A 16,164-nucleotide genomic window follows, 5' to 3' on the forward strand; every position below is an offset into this window, starting at 1 on the left:
CCCAAAAAGGGCTCTGGTGTCACCACGATTACAAAGGGGTAAGAGGTTGCACAACTGTGCTTTGCCAGAGTCATATAATCCCCAGTGTGTGGAAATCCTTGAATCTCCTGCAGGGGGAACTGCAGGTCTCCCAGGAACCATCTGATCATCCCAAAGGGGCTCCAGGAACATTTTTCCATCTGTTGCATTTATACAAGGGCACCCACCCAACTCATCTCTGGGTCAGAATAACTGTAAAATTCTTGTCTCTTCTGTTCTCTTTCCCTGGAGCAGGTTTTCCTATTCCCAAACCGAATGTGATCTCCCAGCTGGAACGGGGGGAAGAGCCTTGGGTCCCGGATCTCCAGGGCTCTAAGGAAAAAGAGGTCCTGAGGAACATCCACACAGGTGAGGAATTGGTTAAATGGACGCAGAAACCACCCACCATTGATGTCAATAGCTTGGATTCCCACAAAGGCCCCATGAGCTACCCCAGTTCTGCCTCATCTCACCCAGGTCAGGATTGTTCCCACGAGGTGTCATGTGATTCATGGCTTCCTGTCTGCCCTGCCTGACACCTGGCTGTAGCTCCCTTCACCTGGAGTTGTTGGATGGGATATGGAGGCAGAATTGGTTCCCTCTCTTCCGGAGAAAGGTTTTGGAGGAGGGGACATTCAGCTCCTGCTTTTTTCAATCTTCCCAGCAGTTATTTTGGTTTGCTCCCCACTTTGCACTCTCCTTTCTGAGGTTCCCTTTCATCTCAGATCAAGTTGATATTCATGTCTGAATTTTCACTCTGTCCCAGGAGGGGATGGGACGGTGACTGAGAAGGAGGCGGAGAATTCTCAGCGGGGAGGTCCCGAGCAAGTGGAACGGCATGGGATGCAGTCAGGAAGAGCTGAAAGGAAAAGTCCCTGCTCAGAACTCCAGGAAACAACCTGCAAGAGTCAACTCAGGCCAGAGAGGCAGCTGGGAAACCACAGAGGGAAGACACGGGGTAAATCCACTCACCGTGGAAGAGTTTTGAAAGACCTTCCCGAAGACACGATCCAGCCAGGAATCTGCACTAAAGAAAAAATGTATAATTGTGCTGAGTGTGGGAAAAGCTTCAGTTGGAGATCACATCTTATTGTACATCAAAGAAACCACACAGGGGAGAAACCCTATAACTGCCCCGAGTGCAGGAAAAGCTTCAGTCGGAGCTCTACCCTGATTATACATCAGAGAGTCCACACGGGAGAAAGACCCTACAAGTGCCACGACTGTGGGAAGAGCTTCAAGCGCAGCTCAGAACTTCTTTCACATCGACGAACCCACACGGGAGAGAAACCCCATAACTGCCCTGACTGTGGGAAAACCTTCAGTGATGGCTCAAACCTCATTAAGCATCAGAGAATCCACACGGGACAGAAACTCTATAACTGCCCTGAGTGCGGGAAGAGCTTCAGTCGGAGCTCACACCTTATCACTCATCAGAGAATCCACACGGGAGACCGTCCCTTCTACTGCCCTGAGTGCGGGAAGGGGTTCAGTCGGAAGGCTCATGTCATTACACACCAGAAAACCCACACTGGAGAGAGACCCTTTCGGTGTCCCGAGTGTGGGAAAAGCTTCATTCGGAGCTCAGACCTCACTATACATAAAAGAATCCACACGGGAGAGACACCTTATAAGTGTTCTGTCTGTGGGAAAAGTTACAAGCAGAGCTCAGAACTTATTTCACATCAGAGAAGCCACACAGGAGAAAGACCTTATAACTGCCCTGACTGCAAGAAAAGCTTCAGTAATAGCTCCGACCTTATTGTGCATCGGAGAATCCACACAGGAGAGAAGCCCTATAAATGCTCCGATTGCGGGAAAAACTTTGGTCACAGCTCGGCCTTTATTAGACACAGGAGAATCCACACCGGCCTGAGGCCCTATAATTGCCCCGAGTGCAGGAAAAGTTTTGCTCAGAAATGGCACCTTATTAGACACCAGAGAATGCATAATGGAGAGACACCCTATAAATGTTCTGTCTGTGGGAAAAGCTACAAGGCAAAGGTCTCCCTCGTGTCTCACCAGAAACTCCACACAGGATAGAAGGCAGTGGGAGCTGTCCCTGTGGGGCAATGGGTCTGTGCTCCCCTGAAGCAAAGTGTAAACCTGCTGCAATTGAGGATGGGCTGAGTGGGCGCAGCAGGCAGGTGGATGGTTTGGATTTCACTGAGGGCGGCTGGTGAGGCCAAAGGAGTGGGGAGTGCTGGGCACTGGGGAGATAAGTCATTTCAGGGTCTGGGGGGAGCAGGCGATGGAATTGGTGGGGAGACATTTTGTGCAAGTTCCACACTCGCTTTCCAATTTAGCAGGGAGGTAAAAATTCCCTGTTGCCATCCAGTCATCCTTGCAGTTCCTAGGGCCCTTGAGGACAGATGCACGCGGATGTGCAGTCATATGGGGCGTAGTTATAAAGCAGCCGAGAGCTACTGCTCTGAAGTAACAGGATTTCAGAGCAAGTCTTGGTGTATTGAACATCCCTGTAGACATGCGGGGGTGCACTGGACATTGGGGAATCCATGGGGGGAGATTCGCCCCGAGAGGTTTGATTGCCGTGTTCCTGAGAAGCCAACAGTGAGAGCTGGGGCCTTGGGACGTAGCACTCCTGGGTTTGGCTCCTGGCTCTGAGAAGAGAGTGTGGTCAGGTGGCTAGAGCAGGGCAAAGGAAGTGGGAGTTAGGACTTCTTGGTTTAGTAGCCAACTCTCCTAGTGTCTTCTTGTGTGACCCTGTACCAGTCACTTCCCCTCTCTGTTGTCCTGTTGCTCCTGTCTCTGCCCTGGGGATAGTAATAGTCGCCCACCTCCCTGGAGAGTTGTGGGATGTCACTAATCACTGTGTGTTCATCGATTCTAAGGTCAGAAGGGATCATTGTGTTCCCCTAGCCTGACCTCCTGTATAGCACAGGCCGTAGGCCTTCCCTGAATTAATTCCTGTTTGAACCAGAGCAGATCTTTTTTAAAAAAACATCCAGTCTTGATTTAACAATTGCCAGTGATGGAGAATCTACCACAAGCCTTGGGAAGTTGTTCCACTGTTGAAAAGTTTGTGACTTATTTCTAGGCTGAATTTGTCCAGCTTCAAATTCCAGCCATTGGATCTTGTTAGAGCTTTGTCTGCTATACTGAAGAGCCGATTGTCAAATATTTGTTTCCAAGATACTTACTTAGAGACTGTGATCAAGTCACCTCCTAATCTTCTCTTTTCTAAAATAAATAGATCAAGGTCCTGGAGTCTTTCACTATAAGGCATGTTTCTCAAGACTTTAATCATTCTTGTGGATCCTGTCTGAACCCTTTCCAGTTTATCAACAACCTTCTTGAATTGTGGACACAAGAACTGGACACACTATTCAAATAGCTGTCACACCATTGCCAAATATGGAGAGTAACATAATCTCTCTACTCCTACTCAATATTCCCCTGTTTAGACATCCAAGGAGCGCATTAGCCCTTTGGGCCATTGGCAGCTCACGTTTAGCTGATTATCTACCGTGACCCCCAAGTCTTTTTCAGAATCACTGCTTCCCAGGATACAGTCCTGCATCCCTGTAATTAAGGCCTACATTTTTTTATTCATAATTGTATGAGTTTATATTTGGCCATACTGAAATGCATATGGTTTGCTGGCACCCGACTTTGTAACAGTCCCCAATCTGTGGGTCACCTGCAAACTTTATCAGTGATGATTTTATGTTTTCCTCCAGGTTACTGATGAAAATGTTAAAAAGCATACCGCAAAAAACTGATCCCTGCAGGACCCCACTAGAAACGCCCACTCAGTGATGATTCCCTATTTATAATTATATTTTGCAACCTGTCAGTTAATCAGTTTTAAATCCATTTAATATATGCCATGTTGATTTTGTATCATTCTAGTTTTTTAATCAAAGTATCATGCAGTACCAAGTCAAATGTCTTACAGAAGTCTAAGTATATTCAATCAGTACCATTACCTTTATCAACCAGACTTGTAAGTTCATTAAAAATAAATCAAGTTAGTTTGACAGGATCTGTCTTCCATAAACCCATGTTAATGGGGATTCATTATATTACCCTCCTTTAATTCTTTATTAAGCAAGTCCCGTATCAGCCACTCCATTAATTTTCCCAGGATCTGTAAGGCTGGCAGTCCTACTATTGCCTAAGTCATCCCATTAACCCTCTAAGCACAACATTAGGTTTCTTCCAGGCTTTTGGAACTTCCTTAGTGTTTCAAGAGTTATTTTAAAATCAACATTAATGGTCTAGAGAGCTCCTCAGCTAACTCTTTTAAAACTCTTGGATGCAAGTTATCTGGACATGTGGAATTAAAACTGCTTAACTTTAGTAGCTGCTGTTTAATATCCGCACAAGATACAATTGGAATGGAAAGAGTGTTGCCATCATATGATATAACTACATCATCTATTTCATTTTTGTTCCCAGATACAGAACAGAAATTATTGAATACGTCTGCTTTTCTGCGGAAAGGGATCTGGGGGTTACAGTGGAGCACAAGCTAAATATGAGTCAACAGTGTAATGCTGTTGCAAAAAAAGTGAACATCCTTCTGGGATGTATTAGTAGGAGTGTTGTAAGCAAGACACGAGATTAGGCCTCAACTGGAGTATTGTGTCCAGTTTTGAGCACATTTCCGGAAGGATGTGGACAAATTGGAGAGAGTCCAGAGAAGAGCAACAAAAATAATTAAAGGTCTAGAAAACATGAGGGAAGATTGAAAAAATTGGGTTTGTTTAGTCTGGAAAAGAAAAGACTGAGAGGGAACATAACAGTTTTCAAGTATGTAAAAGGTTACAAGGAGGAGGAAGAAAAATTGTTTTTCTTAACCTCTTTCTTAGGATAAGAAGTAATGGGCTTAAATTGCAGCAAGGGAGGTCTAGGTTGGACATTAGGAAAAACTTCCTAACTGTCAGGGTGGTTAAGCACTGGAATAAATTGCCTAGGGAGGTTGTGGAATCTCCATCATTAGAGATTTTTAAGAGCAGGTTAGACAAACACCTGCCAGGAATGGTCTAGACAATACTTAGTCCTGCCACGAGTGCAGGGAACTGGACTAGATAACCTCTTGAGGCCCCTTTCAGTTTTATGATTCTATGAATATTGGCATCTTCAGCTAGAAAGTTTCTTTTATTACTGTATTTTATTATTCTGTCACTGTCTCATTCTTCCCTAGCTCTCTCTGTCAGGGAGAGTGTTTTACTGAGTCGAAAGGTTTTAGCTGGATTCCCTTGTCCCTGATTTCAAGCCGAGACTCAGATCACAATGTGATTATTCCTGAAATGACTCACCTGGTCTCTGGATGATGGGGGTCTTGTGTTTCTGGACATTTAGATTTTGGTTGAGTCTTAATTTCGCATTGAAGTTTTTTCAACATTGGTTTCTGCTTTCCTGAATAAAAGTTTTATTGCAAACCCTTCATCTCCCTGGGCATCTTGGGGAATTTCCTCAGTTCGTGAGCTTAGCACAAGGCTGGATACACAGACACCTCCAGCGGGGGAGCAGCTTGTCTCCTCACCAGCAGCATCTCTAGTGTCTATTCTCTCTTTCAGCTCAGTGAGGAATCCAGTTGCTCCTGGGCAGAATCTTGACGTTTCCCCGAGGACACAGAGCAGCTAAAGGGCTCTCAAACATCCTGGCTGGACTCCATCCCAGGCGTTTGCTTCCCATCAGGTGTCTGGCTCCTGCTTCTAGTTTTCTGGTGCTTTCTGTGATACTAACTCCGTGGTGTCACAACTGTCTCTATTGGGGAAAAGGGGATTTATCCCCTAGGCACTCTGCTATCCTGTTCTCTGTCCCAGCTGCCCGCTCCATTGATCAAAAATTGGGCCATCAAACCCCAACACCAGGGCTCTGATTTCACCCCCTGCCCTGGACCTGCTTTGGAGGGGAGCGAACAACTGCAGCCACCAGACAAAACATCCACTGGTTTTGTTATGGTTTTTTTTTTGTTCTACATTTGTACTATGCCTTTCACAATGGGATTCTGGATCATGACTAGGGCTCCTTGGTAATATAATAATGGAACAATAACATAAGTTTCCTAAAAAATCCCCTACCACGATTGGATCTGCTTTAGCCATTTCCATTCACCAACCCCTAGGAAGACGGAACAAGGTGGAGCAGGGTGTGGTGGTTATTTTGGCCATAGATTTCTCCTTCTGTTCTTTTGATTCCTTTATCAATTTTCTATCGTTTTGAGAAGGGTGATTGGGGAGGGTTCAGGAGCTTTAGTGCATTTCACAGCCAAGTTCCTGACTCCTGTTTCCATCCCTATCCCTCCCTGTTGCTGTCACACTAGAGATTCTGAATCCCTCTACAATGAGAAAAACTTGTATTTTCAAAAGCCAGTTACAGTTACTTGGGACCAATCATTTCCTGACCTCTCCCACCATTTGCACATTCCCAGCCCTGAAGAGCAAGGACAGGGGAAGCTGAGGCCTTCTAGATCCTGAATTGTTCCCTTAATAAAAGCTCCTCAGCAGATATTTTGGTTTGTATTGATGTGAACAAACAGATCAAAGCAGATTACCTAGTAAATAAACAAAAACACAAACTGAGCTTAATATACTAGTGAAGTAGGATATGAATTACCAAATTCTCACATAGAGTGATAAACAAGCTGGCAGATTCTTAAGGCACAAGCTGCCTTTGCTTTGCAGCTTGGGTTTCCCAGGTTTTCATATACAGGCTACAAATCCCTTTAGCCTTGGATCATCACTTCCCCCAGTTCAGTCTCTGTTCCTCAGGTGTTTCCAGGTGTGTTGTTGTAGGGAGAGTGAGGTACATCGTGATGTCATTTCACCCTTTTATATCTTCTTCCCACTTGCTGGAAAGCTCTTTTGCTGTGACCTGGGTCAAACAGTTCCCATTATGTAGTGCTATCTCTGAGAGATTTCTATTGTACACAGTTCCTGGGGTAATCGTTGTTCTTGTGTGCATTTCCTCAATAAGCCATTAACATTGTTTGGCCTTTTTACTGTTGTACCTGAAAGGCTGCTTGTGGGTGTTTTCAACCTAAGAACATGTTTCAGTAACACATACATAGCCAAACTTCGTAACTTCACATATAATGATAGCACATACAATCTAATGAGATATTATTGTCTAGTAAATCAAAACTTTTAGAATGATACCTCACAAGGCATAATTTGTGCAAAACATATCCTAATTATATAACAGTGGTGAATATGGGGGTGTCAGGGTGTCACACACCCATCCTCTCCCTTGGATGGGGATGGATTAATGTCTCCACACTGTCTCTGAATTGCCTCTCCTCTGGGAGCAATATAGGGGGGATAGGCTTTCTCTCAATGGTCTTGGGACTATTGGGATGATTCCCCTGAAATATAGGGGACCAGGAAAGGATCCTGGGTAGAAGTGATTGAGGTACTTCAGAGATATTCCTACTTCTAATACCCAAGGGACCAGGATTCCTGACCCAGAGAGGTCACATTTTGATAATTCTCCTGCATGATGTCCCTGTAGAGGGTTCTCTGAGCATGGTCCACCAGAGCCCCCTGCCCCTAGGAAGCAGGGCCTGACACGCCACACAAAGGGATTTCTCCCTGTGTCTGTGATGCAATATCTGTTGGACACTGCAGCTGATCCATTCCAAAATTCCAGGGAATGTTCTAGGGAACCACTGGCAGCATCCTGCTGATTGGGTGAAAATGAAAACCAGAAAATCCTGATTTAGAGACCAAATCCAGCTGCAGGCAGAGGAATCCCTCTGGTGCACCCTGCTGCTGTGTGCACATCACAGGCAGTGGCTGAGCTGGCTGCATGGTGAGATCATACAGCCTGGACTGTACCAGACATAACACAGCCTTAGAGGATGGCTTTTGGAGGGACCTGGAGGGGCAGGAGTTGGGTTTGGGGGGGAAGCAGCAGGGACTATAAGGGTGGTGGAGGGGAGCCAGTGAGAGTGGGGGGAAGGAGTGACCCTGGGGGGGAGTGAAAGTGGAGGGGAGTTGGGGAGAATGTGGGGAAGGAGTGAGGAGGGGAAATGGGGATGTGGAGGAGACACTGGGGTGAGGAGTGTGGTGGGGGGAGAGGAGGGAATAGAACAGTAACTGTTTATACTCTGAGTGCCGGGCTGGGGGTGTCTGTAACTCCCGTGACCCCCATATATGGCCCCCGTTCTGCTCTCCACTACCCCTCCCCACTCCCTACACATCCTCTCCCCACCCATCACATTGCAGCGTAATCTGCCATCACCTGCTGTTCTCTATACAGATCACATGTCACAGGACCAACGTCACAAGGCGCTCTCTCTCAAGGGGCGCACAGCTCAGCCAGCGTGAGAGAGGCAGTGTGCCGTCCTGCAGTGACTGGTTAAACCCCTGTGAGATGCAAGCCCATCCCCTGCCTTTCCAGGAGGCTGATGGCTGGGGCACACTCTGCACTGGCAACAGGCCTCTGATATCAGCACGTCCAGGGCTTTGTTCCCTCACAGTGACAAATTTCCACACACATACATACCCACGCTGGGAATGTCACAGGACTACTAACTGTGATATGTAACCTATCACTCAAATCAGCTTCTGTACCAGATGGTTGGAGGATAGCTAATGTAATGCAATTTTTAAAAAGGCTCCAGAGGTGATCCCGGCAATTACAGGCTGGTAAGCCTGAATTCAGTACCTGGCAAACTGGTTGAAACCATAGTAAAGAACAGAATTATCAGACACATAGAGGAACAAGATTTGTTGTGGAAGCATCAACATGGTTTTTGTAAAAGGAAATCATGCCTCACCAATCTTCTAGAATTCTTTGAGAGGGTCAACAGCATGTGGACAAGGGTGATCCAGTGGATATAGTGATCTTGGCCTTTCAGAAAGCCTATGACTAGATCCCTCACCAAAGGCTCTTATGCAACACAATCAGTCATGGGATAAGAGGGAAGGTCCTCTCATGGATCAGTAACTGGTTAAAAGACAGGAAACAAAGGGTAGGAGCTGGGACTGTTCAGCTTGGAAAAGAGACAGCTAAAGGGGGATATGATAGAGGTCTATAAAATTGTGACTGGTGTGGAGAAAGTAACAAAGTGTTATTTACTCTTTCACATAACACAAAAACCAGGCGTCACCCAATAGGTCTCAAATTTAAAACAAACAAAAAGAACTACTTCACACAATGCACAGTCAACATGTGGGACTCATTGCCAGGGAATGTTTTGAAGGCCAAAAAATAATCAGATAAGATCATGGAGGATAGGTTCATCAATGGCTATTTTAGTCAAGATGGTCAGGGATGCAAACCCATGCTCTGGGTGTCCCTAGCCTCTGGCTGCCAGGAGTTTGGAGTGGATGACAGGGCACGAATCATTCAATGATCACCTGTTCTATTAATTCCCTCTGAAGCACCTGGCACTGGCAACTGTCGGAAGACAAGATACTGAGCTAGATGGACCATTAGTCTGACCAAGTAAGACCGTTCTTATGTAATTCAAGGCTCACGTGTAAAGAATCCAGCAGAGATTTCATGTTCTGTTCTCCTCCCCTTTTCCTTTCCTCCCTCTTTTCCCCCATTCATTTCTGACCAAACCTTCCAGCAGCTGCTGGACAATCTCCTACCTGAGTATGTTTCACTGCAGCCATTTCCCTGTCCTGTCCCCTGGGAGGCTGGGATGATCTGGATCGAAACACAGATGTTATTTGACAGTCTGTCAGGGTGAGAAGGGCAATGGGGGAGGTTACAGAAGTGGCTTTAGTTCATGTCACACCCCAATACCCCCACCCCAGGCTCTTTCCGTGCAGACAGAGGATTTAGACTCTGCCAGGCTGGGAAAACACTTGGTCACTTTATTACTCACGTGAGCCAGCATCAGTCTTTGAATTTACACCCACAGTTCTGCACCCAGTTATTTCCAGCCATTCCTCTCCCCTTCTCCTACTGAGTGTGCAAAGGCCATCGTGTGCACAATTGCAGCTCTGTATCCACTGCGCTGCCCTGGCTGGGGGCACATTTGGAGGCTAATTCACAGGCACATGTCACTGTTTTGCCCCTTTGGGTTTGGGGCAGTGCCCCTTTTCTGTGGGAAACCAACGAACCCATCACCCCACCGCAGCCCTGTCCTTCTCTAGAGCGTTCCCTGGGGGGGCTCTCAAAGGGCTTCACCCCCATTCACACACACCCAGCCTCTCAGCCCCTGGGCAGCGGGTCCAGCTTAGGGCCAGCCCTGGGACAGACCCAGAGACCTGCCTGAGGGGAACAGACAGCAGGGACCCAGCTACCTGTGTCCCTGGCTGGAGCTTTTCCCCAAATATCTCCCCAGCGCTGTGCAGAGGGGCCCGGCCTCCCCTCCCAGCTCCAGTGCAGTCTCCCCAGGTGTCTATATCCCCTACAGGCTCCGGCTTAGGAGCCGGGGTGGGCAGAGCCTGGGGCTGCCCCAGAGGCTGGTTCCAGCTGGGCTGGGCAGAGAGGGGGGTTAATGCAGGTCTCTCCCTGGCACAGACCCCCGCTGTAGCTGCCGGCTGCTCAGTCTCGCCCCCAGACAATGAAGGCGGCAACCACAGTGTCTGACCCGGGAAGCTCCAACCCTGAGCAAAGCAAGAGGCAGCAAGTGCAGTCTCCCATCCCTGAGCAGGCCCTGGAAACCCCGGTGGCACCACCTGATAAAACCTGCTGCCTTCAGCCTGGGATCGTGGCACGTGTCTGGATCCAGCCTGACTCCTTCTCCCAGCCTGGGAACATGTCCCACAGAGCAGGACCCCCTGCTGCGGGTCCCACCCCCTGATACTTCCACTGCTAAGGAGAGTTCACCCTCGGGGTTGGGGGAATAGACGTCCCTGAGAGCCAGACCTGTTCTGGATCACCAGATCCCAGCTACAGGTACCGCATGGGAGTGATTTGCGGGTGGTGAGAAGCCGGTGGAGAAGCGAGGACAGGGCGTGTTCAGAGGCAGGAGTGTGATGATGCACAGAGCCCAGGTAGGGGACTGAGAAGGCTCTCCATGCTAGAGGGTGGACCAATATGGGATGGGGTGGGTCTGAGCGCCCCACAGGGCGATGAGGTGGCCCAGAGACCATGAGGCAGCTGAGAGATCCCTGGGGTTGAGGGGCTCAGAGATTATGTGACTGAGAGACAGAGAATGTGTGTGTGAGAGAGGGAGTGAAAGAGGTGAGAACAAAAAAAGGAGGAAAGTAGAGAAGGGAGAGGATCAGGAGGTGAAAGTGATACAGAGCTACAAGGGAAAGGAAGAAATAGCAACAAATGAGACACAAAGGGGAGGTGAGGGGGGAAATGGTTATTTAGCTCAGCTATCCCTGCTGCTCCAGTCCCCTCCCACAGCCTTACCCTCTGTCCTCCAGCCCCTGCTGCAGGTGTCCCTGTCAATCTGGTTTCCCTTTTTAAGTTGTCTGGTGAGCCAGGGTTCCTCTACATTCGCTTCCCCCTCCTAGCACTGCTATCTGGGTAGGAATCAGGAGCCTGAAGAGATTGTGAGGTGACCAGGGACCCATGGATCCAGAGAGATCCCCAGTCAAAAGGAGCCCATAAGATGAGACACAGCCCTGATGGCAGCAGGGGATGCTGCTCTGTGGGGCACAGTTCCAGGCAGGGAGAAGGATTCTGGCCAGATCCCTCCTGAGCCCAGTTTCCATCCCCAGGGGGAGAGTGTAGTGAGGGGGTTTCATTAGCTGTTGCCATGAGAGGGCTCTTGTTCTTGCTAAGGAGGGGAGGCTGTGCTGTCTTCCTCTTCTTTCTCTGCTCGGGTATCAGTGTTGAGCTCCCTGGCTCAGAGGGTTACTCAGAGACAAAGGTGGATGTAGATGTGCTGTGCGGGTGGCTGCCCTTCTACAAACCCAACAGAAGGGAAAATGTTCCTGGAGACCCTCTGGAGATGTCAGCTGGTTCCTGGGAGACGTGCGGTTTCCCTTGCAGGAGATTGAGGGATCTCCGCACACTGAGGGATTTTATGGCTCTGGCATAGCACAGTTGTGCAAACCTTTACCTCTTTGCAACTCTGCTGAGACCAGAGCCCTTTCCAGACACAGAGCCAGCCCTGGTGAGGGAGATTCAACATCTTTCTGTGTACCAGCATGCCACCACGTTTAAAAAAAAACACAGAACAACGTGGAACTGGGGTACCACTGTGCCCCCTTAACTCTCTAGCCTGGGCTGTCTCTTACAATGCTCTGCCAGTGACAAGCAGCAAACCCCTCCAAGCACTGTGATCACTCAGCCATCAGCATGTGGAGACGCACCCAACTACGTTGCATGAAGGCTCTCTCAGCCAGTCATGAATTATATAGAGAGAGGCACCAGAAAAATCACTCCAACCCCCAACCTTGCACCCCAGTAATGTACCGTCTTACACTGCTCAAGACTCCCTTGGACTGTGCAAGCTCATTTATTAGTCTGCCACGCCAACCAATTGTAGTGGACATGCAACAGCCCTTGTTAACCTGAGCTTAGATTCCCCAAGCACTTCAACCAAAAGCACATTGTTTTCAATAAAATATAAAGCAGGATTATTAACTACAGAATGGTAGATTTTAAATGATTGTAAGTAGCAGGCACAGAGATCAAAGTTGGTTACATAAGAAATAAAAAATAGAATTGCAGTCTAAATTCTACAGACTAAGCAAGATTTTAATCAAGCAGTTTAGTTTCTCACCCCGCTGGATGTTCCAGGCAGTTTACAGTTCTTAATACACAGACTGAATTCCCTCTCAGCCTGGGACTAATCTCCCCAGTTCAAAGTCTTTATCTTCCACACGATCTTCTAGGTGTTGAGATGGGGGAGGAGAGAGGCCCAGTGGTGATGTCATCATTCCTCACTTATACTTCCTCTACAGGTGCTAGAAGGATCCTTGCTGTGACATGGGGGTTAGGCAGCCCCCATTGCATATGTGCTCCCTCTGGAGGAGTCTCGGAGAGTGGATTCTTCTTGGTGGGCCACCAACATCTGTCTGGCCCATGACAGTTGCTCCTTTATTGCCACTGAAAGGCCAGCTGTGGGCATTCCCAAATTACCACACATTTCAGTAAGTATTGCTATAGATTTGTTATAACTTCACATACAGTGACAGTTCATGCAATTAAACAGGATATTAATGTTCAACAGATCAGATACCTCACAAGGCATGCACTGTACAAAACATATCATAATCCTAGCACAGCGGTGAATATGAGGGTTCCAGTGCGCTATTTTGAGGGTCAGAGTGTCACAACAGGAGATACCACTCATCTTCTTCCTTGGAAGCTCTGGGAAGGGGTAAATTTGTAGGCCCAGTTATCACAACTGTTACCACAGAAGGAGCAAGAGCATCAGAGGAACCACAAGGAGCAGGCATCCAACAGGAAATGAAGGCCTGGGATGGAGTCCAACCAGGATGGCTGAGAGCCTGCAGCTCTTCTGCATCATGGGGAAATGTCACAATTCTGCCTGGGTGTCACTCGATTTCTCACTGAGCTAGCCGCGGAGACACTGGAGATGCTGTCGGGGAAAAGGAGACAGGCTGCTCCCCACCCAGGAGCATCTGGCTATCTAGCCTGGCAGAGACTAACTGCTCCAGTTCTGAGCGACCTCTGGGGCTCAGCCCAAGCCATGGCTCCTGAACTCTGCCTCTGAGGCTGTTTAACCCCTGCACTGATTAAACCTGCGGGACAGGGGAAGGGAAGAATCATAGAATCTCAGGGTTGGAAGGGATCTCAGGAGGTCATCTAGTCCAACCCCCTGCTCAAAGCAGGACCAATCCCCAATTAAATCATCCCAGCCAGGGCTTTGTCAAGCCTGACCTTAAAAACTTCTAAGGAAGGAGATTCTACCACCTCCCTAGGTAACGCATTCAGTGTTTCACCACCCTCCTAGTGAAAAAGTTTTTCCTAATGTCCAACCTAAACCTCCCCCACTGCAACTTGAGACCATTACTCCTCGTTCTGTCCTCTTCTACCACTGAGAATAGTCTAGAACCATCCTCTCTGGAACCACCTCTCAGGTAGTTGAAAGCAGCTATCAAATCCCCCCTCATTCTTCTCTTCTGCAGACAAAACAATCCCAGTTCCCTCAGCCTCTCCTCATAAGTCATGTGTTCCAGACCTCTAATCATTTTTGTTGCCCTTCGCTGGACTCTCTCCAATTTATCCACATCCTTCTTGTAGCGTGGGGCCCAAAACTGGACACAGTACTCCAGATGAGGCCTCACCAATGTCGAATAGAGGGGGACGATCACGTCCCTCGATCTGCTCGCTATGCCCCTACTTATACATCCCAAAATGCCATTGGCCTTCTTGGCAACAAGGGCACACTGTTGACTCATATCCAGCTTCTCGTCCACTGTCATCCCTAGGTCCTTTTCCCAGAACTGCTGCCTAGCCATTCGGTCCCTAGTCTGTAGCTGTGCATTGGGTTCTTCCGTCCTAAGTGCAGGACCCTGCACTTATCCTTATTGAACCTCATCAGATTTCTTTTGGCCCAATCCTCCAATTTGTCTAGGTCCCTCTGTATCCTATCCCTGCCCTCCAGCGTATCTACCACTCCTCCCAGTTTAGTATCATCCGCAAATTTGCTGAGAGTGCAATCCACACCATCCTCCAGATCATTTATGAAGATTCTGAACAAAACCGGCCCCAGGACCGACCCCTGGGGCACTCCACTTGACACCGGCTGCCAACTAGACATGGAGCCATTGATCACTACCCGTTGAGCCCGACAATCTAGCCAACTTTCTACCCACCTTACAATGCATTCATCCAGCTCATACTTCTTTACCTTGCTGACAAGAATACTGTGGGAGACCGTGTCAAAAGCTTTGCTAAAGTCAAGAAACAATACATCCACTGCTTTCCCTTCATCCACAGAACCAGTAATCTCATCACAGAAGGCGATTAGATTAGTCAGGCATGACCTTCCCTTGGTGAATCCATGCTGACTGTTCCTGATCACTTTCCTCTCATGTAAGTGCTTCAGGATTGATTCTTTGAGGACCTGCTCCATGATTTTTCCGGGGACTGAAGTGAGGCTGACTGGCCTGTAGTTCCCAGGATCCTCCTTCTTCCCTTTTTTAAAGATTGGCACTACATTAGCCTTTTTCCAGTCATTCGGGACTTCCCCCGTTCGCCACGAGTTTTCAAAGATAATGGCCAATGGCTCTGCAATCACAGCTGCCAATTCCTTTAGCACTCTCGGATGCAACTCGTCCGGCCCCATGGACTTGTGCACATCCAGCTTTTCTAAATAGTCCCTAACCACCTCTTTCTCCACAGAGGGCTGGCCATCTATTCCCCAGGTTGTGATGCCCAGCGCAGCAGTCTGGGAGCTGAGCTTGTTTGTGAAGACAGAGGCAAAAAAAGCATTGAGTACATTAGCTTTTTCCACATCCTCTGTCACTAGGTTGCCTCCCTCATTCATTAAGGGGCCCACACTTTCCTTGGCTTTCTCCTTGTTGCCAACATACCTGAAGAAACCCTTCTTGTTACTCTTGACATCTCTCGCTAGCTGCAGCTCCAGGTGCGATTTGGCCCTCCTGATTTCATTCCTACATGCCCAAGCAATATTTTTGTACTCTTCCCTGGTCATATGTCCAACCTTCCACTTCTTGTAAGCTTCTTTTTTATGTTTAAGATCCACTAGGATTTCACCGTTAAGCCAAGCTGATCGCCTGCCATATTTACAATTCTTTCGACACATCGGGATGGTTTGTCCCTGTAACCTGAACAGGGATTTCTTGAAACACAGCCAGCTCTCCTGGACTCCTTTCCCCTTCATGTTAGTCCCCCAGGGGATCCTACCCATCCGTTCCCTGAGGGTGTCGAAGTCTGCTTTCCTAAAGTCCAGGGTCCGTATCCTGCTGCTTACCTTTCTTCCCTGTGTCAGGATCCTGAACTCAACCAACTCATGGTCACTGCCAAAGAATGAACCCAGAGACAGAGAATGAACCCAGAGGCACTCAGAGTTGTGAGAGCAAAGACGTGGAGGAACCCAGATCCCCTTTTAAAACCAGATGGACAGAAACATCATCAAATAGGCTGGATATGGGAAATGAGCAATTCCTGCTGAGGGGCAGTGAATAAGGGAGGAGCTGACCCGGTTTGAGGCAGTTTGCCCACCAGCCCTCAAGAACTGAGGAAACTTGTGGGATGCCTAGGGTGATGAGAAAATTCACACAAACATTTTATTATTTATTTGGAAAGCCAGAGACCAAG

The 16,164-nt window shown here is 48.1% G+C and overlaps 1 protein-coding gene and 1 pseudogene across 2 annotated transcripts in view; one reads left to right on the plus strand and one right to left on the minus strand.

The window, feature by feature from the left end:
• The window catches only part of LOC144275111 (uncharacterized), a 33,741-nt gene extending 28,310 nt beyond the window's left edge, over positions 1–5,431 (plus strand). The window contains exon 7 of the mRNA XM_077834250.1: positions 1,075–5,431. Coding sequence (XP_077690376.1) covers positions 1,075–2,061 — 987 coding nt within the window. The 3' untranslated portion in view covers positions 2,062–5,431. The remainder of the gene's footprint in view (positions 1–1,074) is intronic.
• The window catches only part of LOC144275109 (uncharacterized), an 807,364-nt pseudogene that overhangs the window by 747,916 nt on the left and 43,284 nt on the right, over positions 1–16,164 (minus strand). The window lies entirely within an intron of this gene.

This window comes from Eretmochelys imbricata, chromosome 14, assembly GCF_965152235.1.
Source record: "Eretmochelys imbricata isolate rEreImb1 chromosome 14, rEreImb1.hap1, whole genome shotgun sequence".
Taxonomy (NCBI): domain Eukaryota; kingdom Metazoa; phylum Chordata; order Testudines; family Cheloniidae; genus Eretmochelys; species Eretmochelys imbricata.